Here is a 24,071-nt window from a genome sequence, read left to right on the forward strand (position 1 = left end):
TGCGAGAGGCAGCTGCCAGCTCCAATCGCCCCTGAGGGCTTCTCCACCTCCGCCAGCTCTTGAGGGGCGATGGGAGCAGCAGCTGCAACTCACACCTGCTGACGACACCGGCCTTGCTCGAACCTGCTGCTGGCGCCAGCCCCAATCAGTGCATGGGAGTGGTAGTGGCTGGAGCGGGGCTACCGGCAGACAGGGGACCAGGAGCCACAGCGGTAGAGGCTGGAGGGGCAGGGGGGCGCAGAGGATGGGCCAAGACCCTGTCCCTTTGCCCACCACAGCCTCGCAGCCCACAGTTCCTTTCAAAGTGCACAAATTTGTGCACTGAGCCCCTAGTACAAGAATAATAATGAATACAAATAAAATAGAAGGAAAGAATAAGAAAAAATACTTAACTTTACAGTTGTTTGAAATTCCTAAGTCTCTTCATTGATTTAATAATCAGAAACCATTTATATGTAATTTGTAAACCAAGTAACCTACCAAATAAACAAATCCCCAAAATATTTCACAATAAATATACAAGCAAAACATTTTTGTAAAATAAAAACAAAAATGAGTTAGGTCAATATTAATATCCAATAAGGCCAGGGTAAAAGGAAATATTATAAAGTATAACTCAGCTGACATTTTTTTTATGCTTAGGAAACTCAAAATACCTTTAAGAAATAAACAGGTAACTAATAATAGGTACCTAGAAATAAAATATTTCATTTAAAATTGCAACAACAAAAAATACTTTTAAATCTCTACAAATAAACCTAAGGCAAATAACCTGTAATTAAGAAACCTACAGGTTACCAACATGGCAGTGGAGTAAGTACAAGTGACACTGACACTCCCAGGACCAAACTTGGAGGAAATACAACTGAAATACAGAAAAAATACCCTGAAAATCGATTGAAGACTAGCTGGAGAGAACCCTGATAACCAAGGATGAAAAGTGGAGAATGCATGGATACTGGTAAGAAGTGTGAAAGGACTGGCTAGGCTCCTAAAGACAGCAGTTGAAGTTCTGGAAGGATATCTCAGCTATGAGGGGTTCCCACTGAGAACTCTGGGGTCTAAACCTCAAGCTGGGCTCCCCAGACAAGAACACAATTGAGGTGGGTGGCCACATAACACTTGGCTGTGAAAAGCAGCAGGGTTGCTGTCTACCAGCAAGAGACGGCTGGAAATTCAGGCACCCTCTTAAAAGGCCAACACACAAAATTTTGTGTGCAGCCACTCACTGTAGGCTTTGGCAGAGGGAAGGAAGAGTGGACTAGAACAGTGTGAGGAGAGTCCAGATTTGGGGGTTTTGGGGTTGCAGCTTGTAGGGCAGTCACCCGTTTCCTGTGCTGAGTCATTCCCTCATACCACAGAGGACATCTTTCTCTGGAGGACCTTTGCTGTCCAGGAGGTTTTTGACTGGGGGAAGGCAGTTGCCCAACCCTACCCTGTGGCTGATAGCCTGAGGATAAGCAATTGGACTGCAGGCAGAGATTGATCTCTGGAGGCTTTGATTCTTTACCTGATCTCCTTCTGGGCCCAAGGCTAGGAAAAGCAGATTCTGGTGCACATCTTGGTCATTTCCAAAGACACCTAGCTCCAGCAGAGGGAGCCACATTCTGTGGATTGCTGATAGCTTCAAACAGGTTAATCAGGCCCATTCAAAAACAGTGTCTGAAATTATCCTGCACTAGAGATTAAGAGCAGTAGCAAATATACCTAATACGCAGACACAAACCCAAATAGGCAACCAAAATAGGGAAACAAAAACAGAAGCCTGAAATGTAGATAAGAAATTTATCAGATATAGAGTTCAGAATAATGATGGTAAGGATGCTCAAGAACATGACTGGAAGGAATACACAACAGATTGGGGGAAGATGAGAGATGGATAGGTGAATTAGAAGACATGGTAGGAAAAAAAAATCCTATATAATAAAAGCCTAATATGCTAAGTGTCCGGTTGTCCATTCAACCAATCAAAGCGTAAAACGCTAATGATATGCTAAGGCCACTCAACTCCTTGCGATGACATGCACTGACCACAAGGGGGCAGACAGTCGACCAGTCGACCAGTCGCTATGATGTGCACTGACCACCAGGGGGCAGACGCTCCAACTGGTAGGTTACCTTGCTGCTGGGGTCCGGCAGATTAGGACTAAGTGGGATAGGCCAGACAAGCCCTGGAACCCGCCCCGGCTGGCCAATCTTCCGCATCCCTCCCCAGCCCTGATAGTGCACTGGTGGTGTCCCTCAGCCTGGCTTGCACCCTCTCGCAATCGGGCTGAGGCAGGCCCTCCCAAGTGCACGAATTTCGTGCACCAGTTCTCTAGTCTCCTAATGAAAGACTATAAAGAAGAAAACAATTTAAAATAGGAGGAAACCTTAAGGGAACTGTGGGACAACAGAAAATGTGACAATATTCACATAATAGAAAAGACAGATGGGGAAGAAAGTAAGCAAGGGATAAAGTGTTTGAAGAAATAATGTCAGAAAACTTCCATAACCTGGTGAAGTAAAAAGTCACACAAGTCCTGGAAACATAGAGATTCCCAAGAAAGAAGAGGCCAAACAGGCCCACACCCAGACACATAATTTAAATGCAAAAAAATTAAACACAGAGAGAATCTTAAAGGCAGCACGAGAAAAGCTATGTGTTACTTATAAAGGTGGTCACATAAGGCTGTCAGCTGATTTCTCATCAGAAACTCTAGAGGCCAGAATGAAATGGCATGAAGTATTCAAGGTAATAAAAAGCAAGTATCTAAAACCAAGATTACTATATCCAACAAGACTATCATTCAAAATAGATGGTGAAATAAAAAACTTCCCAGGCAACACCAAACCAGCCCTGAAAGGAATTGTAAAAGGACTGCTATAATGAGAAGAAACAGAGAGAGAAACATAGGCATAAATAATTAAAATGGCAAGAAATAAGTACCAACAATAATAATCTTAAATGTAAATGGCTTAAATGGTCCAATCAAAAGACACAGGGTAGCTAAATGGATACAAAAATATGACCCTTATATGCTATCTACAAGATACCTACCTCAGCACAAAAGATGCACACAGAAAGAGAATGCATAGATGAAAAAAAAATTTCCATGCGAATGGAAATGGAAAAAAAAAGTTGACAAAATAGACTTCAAAATAAAGGCCAGCACAAGAGACACTAAAAGTCACTACTTTAATACTAAAAGAATTGATCTAACAAGAGGATATAACCCTGGTATACATATATGCACCCAAAAGAGGACCACCCAAATATATTTAAAAAAACTTCTAGGAGAAATTAAGGGAGAGATCAACACTAATACAGTCATAGTAGGGGACTTTAACACTCTACTGAATTCACTGGATAGATCTTGTAGATAAAAAATTAACAAGGAAACAGTGACTCTAAAGGACACACTGGATCAGATGGATTTAATTGACATTTATAGAACATTTCACCCCAAAGCTGAAGAATATACATTCTCCTCAAGTACACATGGGTCATTCTTAAAGGCAGACCACATGTTAGGACACAAAACAAGCCTCTACAAGTTCAAGAAGATTGAAATCAGATCAAGCATCTTCAGAGATCACAATGGAATAAAATTAAAAATCAACTACAGTAAGAACACTCAAAATGCATTTAAATACATGGAGGCTAAATAGCATTTTATTAAACAATGAATGAGTTACCAATGAGATCAAGAAAGAAATAAAAAAGTTCCTGGAAACAAATGAAAATGAACACACAACAATCCCAAATCTCTAGGACACAACAAAAGCAGTCCTGAGAAGGAAGTTGATAGCATTAAGACCTACATTAAAAAACAAGAAAAATCAATAGGAAACTATTTAACCCTACAACTTAAAAAATTAAAAAGAAAACAACAAGAAAAGCCCAGAGTAAGTAGAAGGAAGGAAATAATAAAGATTAGAGCAAAAATAAAAACAATACAAAAAAAAAATCAAGGAAATCAAGAGCTAGGTCTTTGAAAAGATAAACAAGATTGATGAACTGTTAGCCAGACTCATCAAAAAACACAGAGAACTCAAATATCAGAAAAGAAAGTGAAGAAGTAACAACTGACACCACAGAAATACAAAGGATTTATACTATGAAGAACTATATGCCAACAAGCTGGAGAATGTGGATGAAATGGACAAATTTTTAGAAAAATACAACTTTCCAAAATTAAATCAGGAAGAATCAGAAAACCTGAATAGGCCATATAACAACTGATGAAATAGAAGCAGTAATAAAAAAACTCCCAACAAAAGCCCTGGTCCGAACGGCTTCACAGGGGAGTTTTACCAAACATTCAGAGAAAAACTAACACCTATATTCCTCAAACTATTCCAGAAAATCCAAGATGAAGAAACACTTCCAAGATCGAGTATTGGTGTTATCCTAATTCTAAAACCAGATAAAGACACTACAAAGAAAGATAATTACAGGCCAATATCCCTGATGAACACAGATGCTACAAAATCCTCAACAAAATATTAGCAAATCGGATCCAGCAATATATTAAAAAGCTCATACACCATGACCATGTGGGATTTATTCCCAGAATGGAGGGGTGGTACAATATTCACAAATCAATAAACCTAATATATCACATAAACACATTGAAACACAAAAATCACATGATCATATCAATAGATGCAAAAGTAGCATTTGACAAAATTCAATACCCTTTTCTTAAAATGTATTTTTTATTATTGTTAGTATTACAGATATCTCACATTTTTACCCTCTGAGCCCCCCTCCTCCAAGCCCTTACTAAACCCCCCAGGTCTTCACTACACTACTGGCCTTGTCCATGCCTATGCATGGAAGTATATAAGTTCTTTGGTTTCTCTTTTTTGGTCCCCACAACTCCACATCAAGGTATGTCTGTTCCATGGCTCCATTCTTTGGGTCTTATTTTGTTGGTCAATTCATTTTGTTCATTAGATTACATAAATAAGTGTGATCATGTGATATTTATCTTTCTCAGATTGGCTAATTTTACTTAGCATAGTATTTTCCAGGTACATCCATGCTGTCCCAAATAATAAAAGACTCCTCTTCTTTACAGCTGCATAGTATTCCATTGTGTAAATGCCCTACAACTTTTTTGTCCATTCAACTACTGATGGGCACTAGGGCTGTTTCCAAATCTTAGCTATTGTAAATAATGCTTCTATGAACATAGGAGTGCATATGTTCTTTCTCACTGGTGTTTTGGGGGTTTTACAATATATTCCCAGAAGTGGGATCACTGAATCAAACAGGAGTTCCATTTTTTATTTTTTGAGGAAACTTCTTACTGTTTTTAATAATGGCTGCACCAGCAGTGAACCAGTGTTCCCTTTTCTCCACATCCTCCCCAGCACTTGTTGTTCGCTGATTTTTTGATGATAGCCATTTTGACAGGTGTGAGGTAATAGCTCATTGTGATTTTAATCTACATTTCTCTGATGATTCTTGACTTTGAGCATTTTTCATAGGTCTCTTGGCCATTTGTATGTCCTCTTTGGAGAAATATCTATTGAGGTTTTCTACCATTTTTTAATTTTATTGTCTTCCTTTGTTGAGTTGTAGGAGTACTTTATATATTTTGGATATTAACCCCTTATCAGATATATCATTGGCAAATATGTTCTACCATACAGTGGGTTCCCTTTTCATTTTGATGGTGCTTGATTTTGCTGTGCAGAAACTTTTTATTTTGATGCAGTCCCACTGGATTATTTTCTCATTAATTTCCTTTCCCTAGAATTCAGTGGTCGGTAAACTCATTAGTCAACAGAGCCAAATATCAACAGTATAACGATTGAAATTTCTTTTGAGAGCCAAATTTTTTAAACTTAAACTATATAGGTAGGTACATTGTTGTTAACTTAATTAGGGTACTCCTAAGGCTTAGGAAGAGCCACACTCAAGTGGCCAAAGAGCTGCATGTGGCTTGCGAGCCACAGTTTGCCGACCATGGCCCTAGATGTATCGGTGAACATACTGTTACATGAGATGTTTAAGATTTTACTGCCTATGTTCTCCTCTATGATTATTATGGTTTTATGCCTTACATTTAAGCTGTATATCCATCTTGAGTTTATTCTTGTGTATGGCGTTAAGTTGGTGGTCTAGTTTCATCTTTTTGCATGTGTTTGTCCAGTTTTTCCAGCACCATTTTTTTAAGAGACTATCTACTCCATTGTATGTTCTTGCCTCCTTTGTCAAATACTCAGCACCCTTTTTGATAAAAACTCAGCAAAGTGGGAAGAGGGATCATATCTCAACATAATAAAGGCCATATATGACAAATCTACAGCCCACTTCATACTCAATGGGCACAAACTAAAAACATTTCCCCTAAAAACAGGAACAAGATAGGGATGTCAGCTTTCACCACTCTTATTCAACTTATTACTAGAAATCCTAGCCACAGCAATCAGAGAATAACAAAAAGGCATCCAAATTGGAAAGGCAGAAGTAAAACTCTCATTATTTGCAGATGACATGATATTGTACATAGAAAACCCTAAAGACTCCACCAAAAAAACTAGTAGATTTGATAAATGAATTCGGGACTGTAGCAGGATAAAAAATTAAAACCCAGAAATCTATGGCATTTTTATAGACCAATAATGAATTCTCAGGAAGAGAAACTAAATACAAAATCCAATTTATCATACTAAGGAATAAACTTAACCAAGAAGATAGAAGACATACTCGGAAAACTAAAGGACTTTTAAAAAAGATAGAGATAGAACAAGATATAAAAAAAAAATGGAAGAATATACATGTTGTGTTCAATGATTGGTATGGACATCATTAAAATATCCATACTACCCAAAGCAATCTACAGATTCAATGCAATCCCTATTAAAATACCAAGGGCATAATTCACAGATTTAGAAAAAATACTCCAAAAAATTTCATATAGAACCAAAAAAGACCCCAAGTTCCTGCACCAATCTTCAGAAGGAGTAACACAGTGGGAGGGATCACAATACCAGATACGAAGTTACACTACAAAACCACACTAATAAAAAATGCCTGGTACTGACACAAGAACAGGTCAGTAGAATAGAACAGAGTAGAACAGATCAACAGAATAGAACAGACACCCAAATTGACCCAAGCCATAACTCTCAATTAATATTTGACAAAGGAGGCAAGAGCATACAATGGAGTGAAAAGAGTTTCCTCAATAAATGGTGTTAGGAAAATTGGAGTGATACATGCAAAAAGATGAAACTAGACCACAAACTTACACTATACACAAGAATAAACTTAAAATGGATACAACACTTAAATGTAAGTCGTGAAACCATAAAAATCCTTGACGAAACCATAGGTAGCAAGATCTCAGACATCTCTCAAAGCAGTATGTTTACCGATACATCTCTAAGGCAATGGAAACTAAGGAGAAAAAAACAAATGGGACTACATCAAGCATCCGCACAGCAAAAGAAACCACAATGAAAAGAAAAGGGAACCCAATGTATGGGAGAACATATCTGATAAGGGGTTAATATCCAAAATATAGAAAGGACTGATACAGCCCATCCGGTGTGGTACAGTGGTTGAGTGTCAACCTATGAATTAGGAGGTCAGAGTTCAATTCCGTTAGGGTACGTGCCCCGTTTGCGGACTTGATCTTCAGTAGCAGGCATGCAGGAGGCAGCCAATTGATGATTCTCTCTCATCATTGATGTTTCTACCTTTATCTCCCTCTCCCTTCCTCTCTGAAATCAACAGAAATATATATTTTAAAAATAAAGTACTCATACAATTCAAAAAAAGGAAGACAAACAATCCAAGTAAGAAATGGCAGAAGACCTGAATACATATTTCTCCAAAGAGGACATACATCTCTTAGAGCAGTGGTTCTCAACCTTTAATACAGTTCCTCATGTTGTGGTGAGCCCCAACCATAAAGTTATTTTCATTGCTACTTCATAACTGTAATTTTGGTACTGTTATGAATCGTAATGTAAATATCTGATATGCAGGATGTATTTTCATTGTTGCAAATTAAACATAATTAAAGCATAGTGATTAATCACAAAAACAATATGTAATTATATATGTGTTTTCCGATGGTCTTAGGCGACCCCTGTGAAAGGGTTGTTCGAACCCGAAAGGGGTCACGACCCACAGGTTGAGAACCGCTCTCTTAGGGCAAAGGAAACTAAGGAGAAAATAAACAACTGGGACTACATCAAAATAAAAAGCCTCTGCACGGCAAAAGAAACCATCAATAAAAGGAAAAGGGAGCCCACTGTATGGGAGAACATATTTGGCAATGATACATCTGATAAAAGGCTAATATCCAAATTATATAAGGAACTCATACATCTTAACAAAAGGACAACAAATAATCCAATTTAAAAATGGGCAAAGGATCTAAATAGGTACTGCTCCAAAGCAGGCACAGATGCCAAGAGACATATGAAAAAATGCTCAGTAACTGATCATTCAAGAGATGCAAATTAAAACAACAATGAGGTATCACCTCACACTTCTCACAAAGGCTACCATAAGAAAATCAACAAGTGACAAGTGCTGACAAGGATGTGGAGAAAAGGGAACCCTAGTACACTGCTGGTGGGAATGTAGACTGGTGCGTCCATTATGGAAAACAGTGTGGAGTTTCCTCAAAAAATTAAATATGGATCTGCCATTTGACCCAGTGATCCCACTTGTAGGAATATACCCTAAAAAACCCAAAACACCAATCAGAAAGACTGTATGGGCTGGCCAGCATGGCTCAGTGATTGAGTGTTGACTTATGAATCAGGAGGTCATAGTTCGATTCCAGGTCGGGGAACATGCCAGGTTGGGGGCTTGATCCCCAGTGTGGGGCATGCAGGAGGTAGCTGATGAATGATTCTCTCTCATCATTGATGTTTTCTCTCTCTTTCTCTTCTCTCTCTCTCTCTCTCTCTCTCTCTCTCTCTCTCTCTCCCCTTTCCTCTCTGAAATCAATAAAAATATATATTTAAAAAAAGAATGTATCCACTATTTACAATAGCTAAGATCTGGGAACATCCCAAATGCCTTTAGTAGATGAGTGGATAAAAAAGCTGTGGTACATTTGCACCATGGAATAGTATGTAGCAGTAAAAAATAAGGCTCTCTTATCCTTTGACACAGCATGGAGGGACCTGGAGAGTATATCCTAAGCAAAATAAGCCAGTCAGAGAAAGACAAGTATCCCATGATCTCTCATATGTGGAATCTAATGAACAAAATAAACTGATGAACATAATAGATACAGAGATATAGAAGCATGGAATAGTCTGTGGAATGTCAGAGGAAATGTGGGGTTGGGTTGGTGGGTGGGAAGAGAACAATCAAAGAACTTGTATGCAGACAATAGGGTGGTGATTGCCTGAGGTCAAAGGAGACATATGTAATACTTTCAACAATAAAGATTTTAAAAAATAAAATAAAGTGAAGATGTTAGGCATAATAACCAATGGACATAAGACACTGGGGGATAGGGGAGGCTAAGGGACTGTCTAGGGCGGGGGAATAAAATGGACACATATGTAATACCCTTTGTAATACTTTAAGCAATAAATAAAAAAAAAATAAAAAAAAATAAAATAAAAGCTGTGTGGAGCTATATTAGATAAATTATATATCTTAAAATTTGCATTTTATTGAACAATAAGCAAATGTATAACTCCCACACATTTTTACATATGTATCTGTGTTGTCTCAATATATATGTATATAGACTAGTAATATACAATAAAATTATTTAAAAAAAAAAAAGATGTTAGGCATAAAAAAGAAAAGAAAAAGAAAATCAGAAAATCACAAAATCTTCTTGAGAGAAAATAAGCCCTGGGGGAGAAACGCTACCACTTGACAAGCTATAAGGACATACATAAGACTTAATTTTTTTTTAATATATTTTATTGATTTCTTACAGAGAGGAAGGGAGACGGATAGAGAGCTAGAAACATCGATGAGAGAGAAACATCGATCCGCTGCCTCCTGCATATTCCCTACTGGGTATGTGCCCGCAACCAAGGTACATGCCCTTGACCGAAATCAAACCTGGGACCCTTGAGTCCGCAGGCCGACGCTCTATCCATTGAGCCAAAATGGTTAGGGCCATAAGACTTAATATTATAAAAATGTCAATTCTCCCAAAATTACTATATAATTATATACACATAAATTCAACTGTTTTAATTGCATAAAATGATCTTAAAGTTCAGAGGAATGAATAAATTTCAAAAAATGGTTTAAAAATATAAAAATATTAAGAGACGGGGGGGGGATAGGGAGATATCTGTAATACTATCAACAATAAAAAATATTTAACAAAAATAAAAATATTGTTAATCAAAGCTAGCTATATCACATATCAAAACATACTTTAAATCTGCTAATCAAGTGAATATGGCATCATTATAGCCTAATATAACTATACTAGAGGCTCGGTACACCAATTTGTGCACGGGTGGGGTCCAGCTGGCCTGAACTGATCGGGGCCAATCGGGCCAGGCTGGCCGGGAGGAGGGGACCCAGGAGGTTGGCAGGCAGGCCCTGCCCCTGATTGGGGTGGGGAGGCCGATCGGGGGAGGGGCCGTGGGCATTTGGCTGGCCCTGTCCCTGGTGGAACTCCCAGTGGAAGGGACAATTTACATATTAGCCTTTTATTATATAGGATTGGACAGAGTAAAATAAAAAACAGAATTAGAGCCCTATGTGTATATGAAAACTAAAATCTGATATTTTAAAGCAGTAGAGAAAATAAATTAGTGAATAAATGATGCTGGCCTAAATGACTATCATCTTGGGTGAAAAAATTAAGATGAACCTCTATATCACCCCTATGAGTATAAATTCCAGATGAAGTAAGAGTCTCACAAGACCTAGATTACCTGGTCTATCTAGAGGTAAGAAGATATGGATCAAGGTAACACGATTCCAGCTTTTCTTTCATAGACTCTATTTTCCTATACAAAAAATGTAAAACTTGTAAAGGTAAAAGGTACCATAAGCAAAAGCAAGAAATACAATAACGTATTTTGAAAATAGTGTTTTGCAACTCTCATTAACCAGAGTACTCAGCTGCAATCAACAGAACTATTCTGGCTAGTAAAATAGAAAAAGAATTTATTAAATGCTATTAAGAAATTTTGAGTCTCTGGGAAAGCAGATAAAAAATTAGGTTCTACCCCTCCCCTAAACATTTATAAAAATAAATGGCAGTGGATTAAAAGCTACACATTAAAAAAGAATCCCTATAAAAGTAATTAGAGAATATAGATGATATTTTCATACTGTTGGGATGAGGGTTTCCTGAGCAAAAAATAAAACTCAGAAGAGTCAAATAAGTAATAGCTGATGAAAATAAAAAACTTTTGTAAAAGACACAAATGAAAACGTAAGCTAAATCAGCCTTCTTAGACTGGCAAAAGTCAAATCATAGATAATATCCCATGTTGAAAAGATGTGAAGAAACTGTACACTACATACTCTCATTGGCAAGTATAAATTAGTACTCTTTTTGGAGAACAGATTGGCAACATCTATAATAATAAAAGGGTAATATGCTAATTAGACCAGACATCTTCCGGACGTCATTCTGGTCATCCTTCCTGACGATGCCAGGGCCAGAGGGAAGCCAGCCCAGGTTCCTGATGCCTGCGGGTGGCCCAAGGGAAGCCAGCCCGAGTCCCGGGTGCCTGCAGCTGGCCCGAGGGGAGCCAGCCCGGGTCCCAGGTGCCTGCCAGCAGCCAGAGGAGGGAAGCTCAGGTCCCGGGTGCCAGAGGGAAACGGTGCCGGCATCCGGGGGAAGGAAGGCCTACTCTTGCACAAACTTTAGTGCATTGGGTCTCTAGGATAGAATAAAATATTTATACTTCATATCTCATGTTCCCAAGAAAAAGGTTAACTGGAAAGTGCTGGGGAAAGAGTTTAAACCCCTCTAAGAACCTCCTTATAAGACTTTCTTCCCCGTGGTAGAAATAATTTGCACAAATGGTAATGTCCATTAAGTGAATTATACTTTTTCTGCCAAAGTTTCTTGCTCATGAGAAATGATTCTTATTTCTACAACCTGCTCGTGTTCACACATGTAGGCAAAGAGTGCTCTAGGGAAATCTCCATATCACACTTACAAATGTAAGAACTCCTTACTTGGATTCATCATTTGGCTCTTAGTTTGTGCTCCCTCTTTTATGACACGCCATTTCAAACAACTATCCCTTCCAAGTATACATTCATGTATGAATAATTTATTTATTTTGAACACCCCATAACATTAGTTTACCTGTTCCTGCTGGATTAGGAGTATATGGAGGTGGAGGAGGTACACCAGGAGCTATGACATTGGCTAATGGTACTAGACCTGCATTGTTATAAGCACCTAAAATAAAAATATAATAGAAAAATATATAATTTATTATCATTTTGTGGCCAGGAGTTCAACTATATTAATGCACCTATCTAATTTATTTTTAAAACTGTAATATAATAGAGTTACATTTTACGTGAAGGTTTGGTACTGGATTAGGTGAAAATAGATCAAATAAGATAATTAGAGATTCTTATTTCCAACACTGCATGCTAACTCCAGACTCACTAAATGGCATGGCAGGCAGAACCTGCCATACCTAAATTATTATAAGTGCATTACGGATGCCTCTGAATACCAACTATCAAAAAGGGATTCAAGATGATTTACCAAAGAGAAAACCCATGATAATAAATAAAGTCTAAAAATAATCTATAATTCATTTAGCAAAAGGAAAATATCCTAAATAAATTGTCTGCTGCATTGTTGTAGACCAAAGCACTAGTTAAGCTGACTGTGGGAAAGTTAACAAATCACAGAACATTTTATAGGTGCTTGAGATTTCCCAAGTACATATACCAACATTTACTTTTAATAAGTAAAGAGCAAAATGAAAAAGTGTAAAACATGAAAGAACTCCTTACTTGGTGTAATAGTTGCATGTGGCCGACATGGAGGTATTGGATAAGGAACGGGTTTATGTGGATTGTATGTTGAAGGAGGCTAAATGAGGGGGCAAAGTACAGCAGTTAGAAGAAAACCAACTAAGCAGTCTGCTGGCAAAACAAAATGTAACTTGTTTCAAAATATTTAGTCCTAAGAGGCTAAAAATGCCCAGCAAAGCTAGTGCTACTAGACTAACACATGGCACAAATAAGGAAAATGTATTTGCTTTAAAACATGTGGTTTTTATTAAATTCCAAAGGTAGATCCTGCTCAAGATTGCTGCAGAGGTGTTTATTTTTTATTTCAGCATCAAATCATCTTATCCCAAACAGCAAATTTCTCTCTGATCTGCCTAGTTTAATTCAAGAATTCCTACCTCTTCCTATGTAACAAAAGAAATCCACTAGCTTTTGGAATTAAAGCTACCCAAGAACCTTCAAAATCCTCCTAACTTATTAGGAACTCATTCATCTTGCCCTCTTTTCTCCTTTTGAAAGAAAAAAAAAAAAAGCACTGTTTTCTTTAGCATTCAGCATGCTGACAAATGTAGCAAAATGTAGACTGGAATTATGAATTCCGTATTTTAGTCTTTTTTGCCTTTTGAAACCCACAAATCTTTTATCTTTGATGGAACTTATATAAGTAATAAAGAATGTAAAAGAATTGGTCTCTAGAGAAGCAGAGGGATCTAAAAAGCTAAGCCAAATACTGTACTTTTATGAGAGAGGGAGAGACAGAGACTCATATGAATGAACAAGCACACCTGCTAAAGAGAGCATACTTATATCCTTGGTGCAGAAGGGCTCTACTGACAGTAAAGGACCCAGATTCTTTCTAGCTCTCATCATGGCAGTCCTGTATGATGCACTAGTCTTGTGCAAAAATTTTGATCTGTTACTATTTTTCTATAAACAACTGCCATGGGAGTTATCAGGTAGACAGGCAGGAACTGCAAGGTGGCCGTGTGGAGGCCTATAGTACTTCAATTTTAATGATCCCTCAAGCCACCGGTTGTCTTCTGTTCAATTTATATTCCAATCAATTATTATCACTCCCTTGAAAATATGCTTAATCCCCTTGCTCTGTCTTGTAATACTAATTTGGCCAAACCATAATCTTAGTTAAAGTGAACCTTCCATACTTTATACCTCCAAAGGAACAGCTAAATGTGGCAGGAGAAAAAAATAAAAACAAATTATGTGTTTTCACTTTAAAACAAAACATTAAATTCAAAAGGGTCCTTAGCACTATTAACTAATTATACTATACTGTCCTAGGCCAAGCATTTCCTGAGGGATTTTAGTATACTTTGAACTTCCCAACACACAAAAAAAGAATTTATGCTTTGAACACAGAAAACTACATGTAAGAGTTATGACCTGTTTCATCATTTATTTTCTAAACATACTGGTTTGGATGGTCCAAGAATCCGTGCAGCTATTCCTTTGCCTTCATTGGTACATTCTTCACCATCTTTTTTCAAAGGGGTTCCCTATTAAAAAAAAAAAAGAACTGAGACTTTTAAGAAACCCTAAAACAAAAACGAAACAAAAAACCCTCACTATATAGGCATATCTCATTTTATTGTACTTTTCCTTTATTGCATTTCACAGATATCACATTTTTTACATCAAAGGCAAACCTCCACCAACAAAAAGATTAAGGCTTGCTTTATTGTGGCACTCCCTTTATTGAGTCTGGAATTGAACCCACAATATCTCAGAAGAATGCCTGTATTATAGTGAAGAAAAGGACCTGGTAGGCATTTAAAGACTTGGATTCCAGATTCAATCCTGCCATGGATGCATGACCCTGATAAGTTCCTCATCACTCCTCTTCCATGGAATCCTCAAAACAGGTACAGGGGCCCTCAGAAGTACACACATAAGAGAAAAGGATATAGCATGTTTTAATTATTTTCCCTCCACAACAGGTGCAACCAGAAATAGACTTCCAATGCTATAGTATATGTAAGAAACAAAGAGCACCTGTATTACAGTTGAAACATGATGACAAAAAAAATGGTGTTCTCTATAAGCATTAAGCATGATAGTTTATATTGTACAAGAGCAAATGAGACCTCACTCAAGGCTGCTATAATTAACAGACCAGAATAAGTTGAATATTAGACTGTGTCAGCCTAATAGTGTGTGTCCCTAAATGGTTGGAAGCCAACTTCCAAGATGGTGCCCAGTGATCCTCAACTCCAACATGCTCTGTTCAGTCCCCTTCCAGAATGAACAGGGCTAACCTGTGCAACAAACAGATATTCCAGAAATGATGGCATTTGACTTCTAAGGCTAAGTCATACAAGACAACACAGATTCCACTTATCTTCTCCTAGATGATTGCCTGGTGAAAGTCAGCTGCCATGTCATGAGTGCTCAACCAGCACTATGGAAAAGTCCTCATGGTAAAGAACAAAGACCTCTTGCCAACAACCAACACAAATTTGCCAGGCATGTAAGTGAGCCACTTTGGAAGTATAGTCAGGAGCTCCAATTAAGCCTTCAGATAACTGCAGCCTCATGAGAATCCCTGAGCCAGGACCAAGCTAAGCCACTCCCAGATCCCTGATTCATAGCAACTGCATGAGATAATAAATGTTTTCTGTTTTAATTCACTAAGTTTTAGGTTTATCTATAGCACTACAATAATAAACACCATTCTTTGAAACAGCTTACAAAAAAGCTTAGAAGCACTGGATGATGTAAAAACAAGTTTCTTTCTTATAAGACTTCTCAAAGCCTTTATTATACTACTAGAGATTGGTGCACAAAAATTTGTGCACGGGGTGGGGGGGGGGGGGTTCCTCAGTCTGGCCTGCACTCTCTCGCAGTCCAGGAGCCCTCGGGTGATGTCCACCTGTTGGCTTAGGCTCGCTCCCTGGGGGATTGGGCCTACGCTGGCAGTCAGACATCCCTCTGGCAGCCAGGGAGCCCTCGGGGAGGGGAGGCAGGGGGGGGTCCACCTGCCAGCTTAGGTCCGCTCCCCAGGCATCCTTAGCACTGTCAAGGAGGTGAGAGAGGCTCCCGCCACTGCCGTTGCGCTCACAGCCGTCAGCCCAGGTTGTGGCTGAGCGGAGCTCCCACTGTGGAAGCACACTGACCACCAGAGGGCAGCTCCTGAGTTGAGCGTCTGTCCCCTAGTGGTCAGTGCATGTCACAGCAACCAGTCGTTCTGCTGTTAAGGTCAATTTGCATATTACCCTTTTATTATAGAGGACTAGAGGCCTGGTGCACAAAAATTTGTGCACTCGGGGGGGGGGGGGGAAGGGAGGGTCCCTCAGCCCGGCCTGTGCCCTCTCGCAGTCTGGAACCCCTCGAGAGATAACGACCTGATGGCTTAGGCTTGCTCCCGGGTGGCAGAGGGCAGGCCCAATCCCTAGGTGCAGCCCCTGGTCAGGCTCAGAGCAGGGCCGATTGGGGAGTTGGGGTGCCGCCCTCAGTCACGCACAGAGCAGGGCGGGTCAGGAGGTTGCGATGCCACCCCTAGTCATGCTCAGGGTAAGGCTGATTGGGGGGTTGGGGCACCGCACCCTGTCACACTCAAGGCTGGGTCGATGGGGAGGTTGTGGCGCCAACCCATCATGCACAGAGCAGGGCCCATTAGGGGGGTTGGGGCTCCATACCCTGTCATGCACAGAGCAGGGCCAATCAGGGGGTTGGGGTGCTGCCCCCTGTCACGCACAGAGGAGGGCCCATCAGGGGGGTTGGGGCCCCGTACTCTGTCATGGACAGAGCAGGGTCAATCAGGGGGTTGGGGAGCTCCTCCCTGTCATGTACAGAGCAGGGCCCATCAGAGGATGAGGAGCTACCCCCTTCACTCACAGAGCAGGGTCGATAGGGGAGTTGGAGCACCGTCCCCTGTCACACATGGAGCAGGTCGGATCAGGGGGTTGGGGCGCCGCCCTCTATCACCCACAGAGCAGGGCCGATCAGCGGGTTGGGGCGCTGCCACTCTCACACTCAGGGCAGGGCCGATGGGGAGGTTATGGCTCTACCCTGTCACACACAGAGCAGGGCCCGTGGGGGGTGGGTTGGGGCACCGCACCCTGTCACACACAGAGCCGCAGGGCGATCAGGGGGTTGGGGAGCTCCCCCCTATCAGGCACAGAGCAGGGCTGATCAGGGGGTTGGGGCGCCTTCCCCTGTCACGAACAGAGCAAGGCAGATAGGGGGGTTGTGGCTTCGCCCCCGTCACACACAGAGCCGCAGGGCGATCAGGGGGTTTGGACGCTGCCCCCTGTCATGCTGATCCCGGTGCCGGGCGGCCTCTTGGCTCCGCTGATCCCGGTGCTGGGAGGCCTCGCGGCTCCACTGATCCCGGTGCTGGAAGGCATATTACCCTTTTACTATATAGGATAGAGACCTGGTGCATGGGTGGGGGCCGGCTGGTATGCCCTGAAGGGTGTCCTGGATCAGAGTAGAGGTCCCCACTGGGGTGCCTGGCCAGTCTGGGTGAGGGGCTGAGGGCTGTTTTCAGGCTGGCTGGTGACTGAAGCTCCCAACTGCTCCTTTTTTTCTTTCTGTTTTTTTTTATTCTGGGCCAGCTTTAGCTCTGAGGCTGCTGAAAGCACGTATCTGGTTTGTTTGGGTTCTATAATCGAAACACTGTATCAACTCCAGCTCTGAGATCCCGGCTGGCTGAAAGCTGGTTTCTGGGGTTTTGTTTAGCTTCTATATTTGTAACAATGTTTCAAACTGCAAGCTCAGAGGCTGGCAAGGCAGGTGGGGAACGGTGGTTTCCTCCGTCACTGAAGCAAGCTAGCTTCATGTTAGCTTCAAGCTGCCTGGCTGCCGGCCGCCATCTTGGCTGGCAGTTAATTTGCATATCGCCCTGATTAGCCAATGGGAAGGGTAGCGGACGTTCGGCTAATTACCATGTTTCTCTCTTATTAGATAGGACTAGAGGACTGGTGCACAAAATTTGTGCACATGGAGGGGGCGGGTCCCTCAGCCCAAACTGCACCTTCTCGCACCTCCATGGAGCAGGCCTAAGCCATCAGTCTGACATCCTTAGTGCTGCCGTGGAGGCGGGAGAGGCTCCCATTACCGCTGCTGTGCTAGCCAGCCATGAGCCCAGCTTCTGGCTGAGCGGTGCTCCCCCTGCGGGAGCATACTGACCACCAGGGAACAGCTCCTGCATTGAGCATCTGCCCCATGGTGGTCAGTGCTTGTCGTAGCAACTAGTCATTCTGCTGTTCTGTCGATTTGCATATTAGCCTTTTGTTATATAGGATAATGTCTTATTATGGGGAAGGCCTCTAATTCAATTTTTTTTAGGTAGTTAAAGGGAGGGGCAGAATTTTCACTTGCGCCTGAAGCTATAATTGCCCTTAGCTCAAAAATCTGCATACCACTGAGACACATCTTGGTGAGGCTCATTCTAAACCCATACACTGTTCTATTATGTGTATAAGTATTGGGAGCCATCTTATCTCTTTAGTGAAAGGAACCTTTTGTTATGATACAATGACTAACTTTATCTCATGAGTTGTGTTTTGGCTTCAAGCCTGCAAGTATTCATGCAGCAACTTCAGAGCTTCTGTTCAATATTTACCTGGCATATCTTTTATTTTATTTTCTCTAAATCTTTCTAAATTTTTATGTATTTGATAGGAATAGCCCATGGACACAGACAGTAGTCTGGCTAAGGCCTAGAAGGGGTGGGTGCAGGGTGGAGGAGATTAATGGGGAAAAAAAAAACTAAAACAAAGGGACATCTGTAATACTTTCAACAATAAAGATACATTTTAAATAAAGAAAAATATCTTAGTTGAAAAGAGTTCTATGTGAAATAATATAATTGCTCTACACTGTACTTTATATTCTCAACTCCTCTCAAAGAGATATTAATTGATCCTATGTCACTTAATGTTAATTGACCCCATGTTCAATGACTGCAGGACTGACTTCCACCACACTGACCCAACACTGACTGCCATGGAGCTGCGATCAGACCCTGCTTTTTTCTCCCGGTCTGTTCCAGTCTGTGGGTTCCATCTCCGTGAAACCCCAGTCAATCTTTGCATCGGGCAAGTGGAATCGCTGAGGCCTATTTGAGAGTTGCCAAGGCTGGGAGCGTGACCTCAGAATAGTTAAAAATATGTTTATGAAGGGATGCTATGGGTTCTCACTAAAAAGCCCACACATGTCTGTGCTCCACCAACAGGGTTGCTTTAACACAGAAGCCTCCATCCGCAAGCCCACCAGCTCCAGGAGCCGGCGGGAGGTTGAAAGTGGCCATGGGTAGATGAGGCAGGTGTCAGCGGCTTGGCTGTCTGAGCCCCAAGCGTGGGGAGACAGGCTCTGACGTCACCACCGTGCGAAGGATTTGACAGCAGTGGCTTCAGAGCTTCCTGCCATTTTGTTTTATTTATATCTCCTTTTCCCTTTAAACCTCTAGGTTGCCTTTGTTGGAGAGAGGAGCAGCCTTTGCAGCCTCCTCGGTGGAGAACAGGCCTTCGATCTGGGTTCACACGCAGCGAGACAGACTCCTGTTTAGAAACACGTGTGGATCTTGCATTATTTGCTCTGTTACCCATAAAGATGGTTTTAGATTCTGGCACGTAAATATGTTTCCTGCTTATCCACGAAGGCAGGCCGAGCGCAGCCATAGGCACAGCCACAGTTCTTCACTCCTTCGCAGGCCTCTGTCCAAGGGTGGCAGTGCAGGCGCTTCACACACAGAGGGGGACGGAAACCAGGTGGGGCAGCCCTGCTTTTCCCAGACCTTCCGTCTCAGTCCCCATCTGCCTGCTCCGGGTCCGTAGGGTCTTCCTTTTGAGGTGGATTCAGGCGTCTGGGGGACATGTTTATCACACGCTCTTTTCCCATGTGGGTGGTCAACAGGAGGGTGTTCCTGAATCAGGCTTCCTTCGGCATTGCATTGAGGGGTGGGGGTGGGGGGCAGCACGAAGGTACAAACACAACCCATGGGGACTTCTCGCTGAGCGCCTTCTGTATACTTTCTTTATACCTGGTGGGCATCTCCCCTCAGAAAGGGCACTCCCTATGTCTGCGACCAGTAGGTGTGTGTGTGTGTTAGTGGGAGTGGAGGGGCAGATGAGGCTGGTCGGCTGCTGCCGGGAGCCAGTCCATGCTTGCTGTTTCAAAGGACCTGGCATATATGGCATACTGTTCTTAATATGTTTGCTCACCTTCTTGGCACTATGTGTTTTAACCAAGGTCTCTGAGAAAGGTTGTTTCCCCACGTAGGGATTTTCCCCTGAAGTTAGGGAGGGAATAAAACCTCTTAACTAAGTGCCAGGCGGGTAATTAATCACTTTAACTATGAACAATCATGCTTAAGCTACATAATCTTTACTTCCTGGAATCGAGATAAGAAACGCCCTAACCTTTGCAATAGAGATTGATAGGATTGAATCAACTGGTATAAATACAGATGTAACAAGACAGCAAGAGAGAGAGAGAGACAGAAATTGGCACAGAACCTACACAGAACGTTCTCTAGAGACAGAAGAACTTCGCTGGAGAGAACATGGCAAAAGATCCTGCACAGAAACTGGCCTCAGAACCTAGAGACAGAACCTAGCGAGAGAACATGGCAAAAGATCCTGGACAGAAACTGGCCTCAGAACCTAGAGACAGAACCTAGCGAGAGAACATGGCAAAAGATCCTGGACTGAACCTGACTACAGAAATTGGCAAGAGAACCTGACTAGAACCTGGAGAACCTGGAGAACCTGGCTGGGGAACCTAGCAAGAGAACATGGACACAGAACTTGGCTGGAGCTCCTAACCAGAACTTCACTGGAGAACCTGGAGATCCTAAGCAGAACCTCTCTGGAGATCCAGACCAGAACTTGGCTGGAGATCCTGGCTGGAGATCCTGGCTAGGCTGCTGATCAACTGAACGCTGCCTCTGTGTCATTCCTTCTTTGCCAACTCCGTCCACACCTTTGGGGACCCCTGGACCCGCTGGGGCAGGACCCCAGCATATGGCGCCCGAACAGGGACCCCTTAGGTAAGACCCCTGCACTCGGGATGGATAGGACTCCACCGTAGGAAGAGGGTGGATAATCTTCGCCGACTCCGTCCACACCTTTGGGAACCCCTGGAACAGGATTCCCTTAGGTAAGCCCCCCCACTGAGAACCCCACACTCGGGACGGATAGGACTCCACCAGGGTACTGCAGACCCCCCTACAGAGGATAAGTAGGGTAAGAAGGTGGATAGTACAGAACTCAGATTGAGAAGATGTGCCATACTGAGTCCAATGAAAGAAGACTGTATTGATTCTTAGATTAAGAAAATGTGCCATACTGAGTCTAAAGAAATAAGACTCTGTATTGATCTTTTAACACATATGCTTGCTAGCAGAGGAATTAAGGTTACTCCCAGTCAGATGGAACATTTTATACAAGAAATACGTCCATGCTTTTCTGAGGAAGGAAAGGTGCCCGAAAGGTAAATGTAGAGGCATGGGAGAAGGTAGGCCCAAGGAGCCTTATTCTTAACCCCACTGCAGCCTTTCCACCCCGAGAAAGTGCAGGATTGGCAAGTTCTCCCTGGGGTGATAGATCAGGACTCAGGTAATAGTGGAAAGCGCGAATCCTACTCTTAAAATGGATACAAGAGAGCATTTGGGTTTTTTTTGTTTTTTTTTTCTTTTTAATGCCCGCTTTTAAAAAATAAAAAAGGGGGAATTTGCCGGGAGCCGGTCCATGCTTGCTGTTTCAAAGGACCTGGCATATATGGCATACTGTTCTTAATATGTTTGCTCACCTTCTTGGCACTATGTGTTTTAACCAAGGTCTCTGAGAAAGGTTGTTTCCCCACGTAGGGATTTTCCCCTGAAGTTAGGGAGGGAATAAAACCTCTTAACTAAGTGCCAGGCGGGTAATTAATCACTTTAACTATGAACAATCATGCTTAAGCTACATAATCTTTACTTCCTGGAATCGAGATAAGAAACGCCCTAACCTTTGCAATAGAGATTGATAGGATTGAATCAACTGGTATAAATACAGATGTAACAAGACAGCAAGAGAGAGAGAGAGACAGAAATTGGCACAGAACCTACACAGAACGTTCTCTAGAGACAGAAGAACTTCGCTGGAGAGAACATGGCAAAAGATCCTGCACAGAAACTGGCCTCAGAACCTAGAGACAGAACCTAGCGAGAGAACATGGCAAAAGATCCTGGACAGAAACTGGCCTCAGAACCTAGAGACAGAACCTAGCGAGAGAACATGGCAAAAGATCCTGGACTGAACCTGACTACAGAAATTGGCAAGAGAACCTGACTAGAACCTGGAGAACCTGGAGAACCTGGCTGGGGAACCTAGCAAGAGAACATGGACACAGAACTTGGCTGGAGCTCCTAACCAGAACTTCACTGGAGAACCTGGAGATCCTAAGCAGAACCTCTCTGGAGATCCAGACCAGAACTTGGCTGGAGATCCTGGCTGGAGATCCTGGCTAGGCTGCTGATCAACTGAACGCTGCCTCTGTGTCATTCCTTCTTTGCCAACTCCGTCCACACCTTTGGGGACCCCTGGACCCGCTGGGGCAGGACCCCGGCAGGCTGCTGCAGTGCCCTCACAGCCAGTGACAGCGGGTGGGGCAGAGTACCTGGGACCCTGGATTCCCTCTGGGGTTTGCAGAATCGCCCCCTCCCTTTGTTCTCCCATTCTCCGCAAAGAGGCGGCTGTTGGCAGACAGCAGGTCAGATGGATCCGCCATCAGACCTACCGCCCGACCTCCAGGGAGGTTTCCTGACCCCTCTGTGTCCCCAGCTCAAACATACTTTAATGTAGTTTCTATATCAACTTTCAATATATGAAATAAGTTGCTGACATAACAAAATTCCTTTTCTTTGTAGAAGCCTCATCAACTGGCATTTTCTTTAAATATCATAACTATGCTATATTTAATATTTAGCCACAAGAAGTTTCAAATATAGCTATAAAAGTATGCTTACTGGGAAAATTCCATTTATGCGACTAGGTTTTCCTTTGGGATATGGATTTCCTGGAATTGTTCCACAGGAAGATATCATAGCATGCGGAGCTTTGCAGCCTCCTTTGAAAGCCTGTAAAATAAAAAAGGAGAGTGGTAAAAAAACCCACACAAATAAACTTATAAAATTAAGTATCCTGGACTTTGGAAAGTCCTGCTGAAAAACATGAATTAAGGAACAGCATCCCATTCAATCTGTTCTTATAACAATCAGCACTTACAATGGTAAACATGACCAAAATTAGTAAGTAAAAATCACTTTATTTAAATGGAGTTATTAAAATGGTAACATAAAGTTTTTGATGTCACAACTAAGACTCAAAGATATCTTCACAATGCATTTTGTAAAGTATGTGTAAAAATGTCCATTTACTATTGAATATGTTCCATTTCTCCAATGACCAAGAAATAACATTGTCCAACTCTATAATCATCAACCTCATGTTACAGACAAGGCAAGGAGATCACTTAGATCAGTGGTTCTCGACCTTCCCAATGATGCAACCCTTTAATACAGTTCCTCATGTTGTGGTGACCCCCAACCATAAAATTATTTTCATTGCTACTTCATAACTGTAATTTTGCTACTGTTATGAATTGTAATGTAAATATCTGATATGCAGGATGTATTTACATTGTTACAAATTGAACATAATTAAAGCATACTGATTAATCACAAAAAAATATGTAATTATATATGTGTTTTCCAATGGTCTTAGGCGACCCCTATGAAAGGGTCGTTCAACCCCCAAAGAGGTCGCGACCCACAGGTTGAGAACAACTGACTTAGATGAAAGAAACATGGTTTCCATTCTGAAGACGTTTATAACTTAAAGGAGGAAACAGAAACAAATAACATGGGGCATGGGGTTTCTAAAGAGCTGTAATGTTAAAAAAAACAGAGTGTTCAATTTAATGTTACATAACTTTGATATATATTGAGGGATGGGATTTTGTTCTGGTTTAATATTTTATCCCCAGCTTCTAAAATGATGCTTAACACATATTGAGTTACTGATCAATAAATACTTATTAAGTAAATGAAAAATACTGTATTAGGTGACATACATTCCATTAGATTTATACTATGTTATAGGAATATCAAGTTATGTATAAATAG

At 41.6% G+C, this 24,071-nt stretch overlaps 1 protein-coding gene across 1 annotated transcript in view; it reads right to left on the reverse strand.

The window, feature by feature from the left end:
- Window positions 1–24,071, reverse strand: part of PROSER1 (proline and serine rich 1) — a 71,994-nt gene that overhangs the window by 25,270 nt on the left and 22,653 nt on the right. The window contains exons 6-9 of the mRNA XM_081083506.1: window positions 22,914–23,024; window positions 14,374–14,457; window positions 12,944–13,022; window positions 12,276–12,371 (exon numbers count right to left, since the gene is read on the reverse strand). Of these exons, the coding sequence (XP_080939632.1) occupies window positions 12,276–12,371; window positions 12,944–13,022; window positions 14,374–14,457; window positions 22,914–23,024 (370 nt within the window). The remainder of the gene's footprint in view (window positions 1–12,275; window positions 12,372–12,943; window positions 13,023–14,373; window positions 14,458–22,913; window positions 23,025–24,071) is intronic.

Source organism: Myotis nattereri (assembly GCF_964212035.1).
Source record: "Myotis nattereri genome assembly, chromosome: 2".
NCBI classification, from domain to species: domain Eukaryota; kingdom Metazoa; phylum Chordata; class Mammalia; order Chiroptera; family Vespertilionidae; genus Myotis; species Myotis nattereri.